The sequence below is a fragment of the Mandrillus leucophaeus genome, unplaced genomic scaffold (assembly GCF_000951045.1).
Source record: "Mandrillus leucophaeus isolate KB7577 unplaced genomic scaffold, Mleu.le_1.0 Scaffold20, whole genome shotgun sequence".
Lineage (NCBI taxonomy): Eukaryota > Metazoa > Chordata > Mammalia > Primates > Cercopithecidae > Mandrillus > Mandrillus leucophaeus.
In genome coordinates, this window is record NW_012102032.1 from 2,364,161 (window position 1) to 2,366,279 (window position 2,119).

At 43.2% G+C, this 2,119-nt stretch overlaps 1 protein-coding gene across 2 annotated transcripts in view; it reads right to left on the reverse strand.

Moving 5' to 3' along the window:
• The window catches only part of DHX40 (DEAH (Asp-Glu-Ala-His) box polypeptide 40), a 43,474-nt gene that overhangs the window by 20,728 nt on the left and 20,627 nt on the right, over window positions 1-2,119 (reverse strand). For both annotated transcript variants that reach the window (XM_011979178.1, XM_011979177.1), the window contains one exon: window positions 222-379. In XM_011979178.1, coding sequence (XP_011834568.1) covers window positions 222-379 — 158 coding nt within the window. The remainder of the gene's footprint in view (window positions 1-221; window positions 380-2,119) is intronic.

Here is a 2,119-nt window from a genome sequence, read left to right on the forward strand (position 1 = left end):
AAAAAAAAAAAAAAATTAACTCTAGTAATTTTTTTAATTGTATTTTTCCTTTTTTAGTAGAGACAGGGTTTCACCATGTTGGTCATGCTGGTCTTCCAACTCCTGACCTCAAGCAATCCACCCTCCTTGCCCTCCCAAAGTGCTGGGATTACAGGCGTGAGCCACCGTGCCCGGCCAAGTTTATTAATTTTAAAAAACACAACTTAAAATAAACATCTTACCAGGTCTAATGAAGACGTTTTCCACAGACAACATTGCTGCTATTGGAAGTAGTAGATCTTCACAATCCAGGGAAGCAGCTTTTATTACTGCACATGTCAGATGTGGAGGCAAAGGAAACTCCACCATAGACAAACCCAATCTGGTGACATGGCCACTCCTTAATACAAAGAAAAAGTTTTTAAGTCTTTCTACATTGGGAGAGTTCAAATGTAACATTCATCATTCAGAATAAATCAAATATAATTTACATTACCTCCAATCACCTCCAGAAGTTCAATTCAATTTAAGAAAATTAGGCCAAACGTGGTGGCTCATGCCTATAATCCTAGCACTTTGGGAAGCTGAGGCAGGTGGATCACCTGAGGTCAGGAGTTCAAGACCAGCCTGGCCAACATGGCAAAACCCCATTTCTATTAAAAACACAAAAATTAGCTGGGTGTGGTGGCATGCACTTGTAGTCCCTGCTACTTGGGAGGCTGAGGCAGGAGAATCACTCAAACCTGGGAGGCAGGAGTTGCAGTGAGCTGAGATCGTGCCCCTGCACTCCAGCCTGAATGACAAAGCCAGACTCCATCTCAAAAAACAAAAAACAAACGAAAAAAAAAAAACCAAAAAAAATTAAATACTGTGGTTACTGCTAAGAGAAACACGAAGATAAATCCCCACTGTCAAAAGTTATAATACATCCAGTAAGCAATGAGGCAGAATAAACAAATATAATAAAAGATACAAACATGTTACAAAAGCATAGAGGGGCCCAGTGCAGTGGCTGACACCAGTAATCCCAGCACTTTGGGAGGCTGAGGTAGGTGGATCACTTGAGGTCAGGAGTTCGAGACCAGCCTGACCAATATGGTGAAACCCTGTCTCTACCAAAATATAAAAAAATTACCAGGGCATGGTGGTACATGCTTATAACCCCAGCTCCTTGGGAGCTGAGGCAGGAGAATTGCTTGAACCTGCGAGGCGGAGACTGCAGTGAGCTGAGATTGCACTATTGTACTCCAGGCCAGCCTGGACAACAAGAGCAAAACTCTGTCTCAAAAAAAAAAAAAAAGAAAGAAAATGTCTTTGAAGACATGACAGAATAATAATTGTATTTTTATTTTATTTTACCTTTTTTTTTTTTTTTTGGAGACAAGGTCTTGCTCTGTCCCTCAGGCTGGAGTGCAATGGCGCAATCTCCTCAACTCACTGCAACCCCCACCTCCGAAGCTCAAGTGATCCTCCCACCTCAGCTTCCTGAGTAGCTGGAACTACTGGTGTGTGCCACCACGACCGTCTGATTTTTGTATTTTCAGTGGAGATGGGTTTTACTATTTCCCAGACTGGTCTCAAACAACCGTACTCAAGCAATCTGCCCGCCTTGTCCTCCCAAAGTGCTGGAATTACAGGCGTGAGCCACCACACATCCAAGAGAATAATAATTATTAATATCAAACTTTACCCCATCACACAAACATAAAAACAAGGACTCTGGCTCCTTTATCATTTTTATGTATCTAGCATAATGCCTGGCACTAAAATGGTACTCAGAAATTACTTGTTAAACAATACCAATATTTATTAAACAAAAGGGGTTTTATCTTGTAGTTTTTCTCTCTCTTTTTTTGTTTTTTTTAGACGAAGTCTCGCTCTGCCACCCAGGCTGGAGTGCAGTGGCACGATCTTGGCTCACTGCAAGCTCCGCCTCCCAGGTTCACGCCATTCTCCCGCCTCAGCCTCCCAAGTAGCTGGGACTACAGGCGCCCGCAACCATACCCAGCTAATACTGTTTTTGTATTTTTAGAGACAGGGCTTCACCATGTTAGCCAGGATGGTCTCAATCTCCTGACCTCATGATCCACCCACCTCAGCCTCCCAAAGTGCTGGGATTACAGGCGTGAGCCACCGCGCC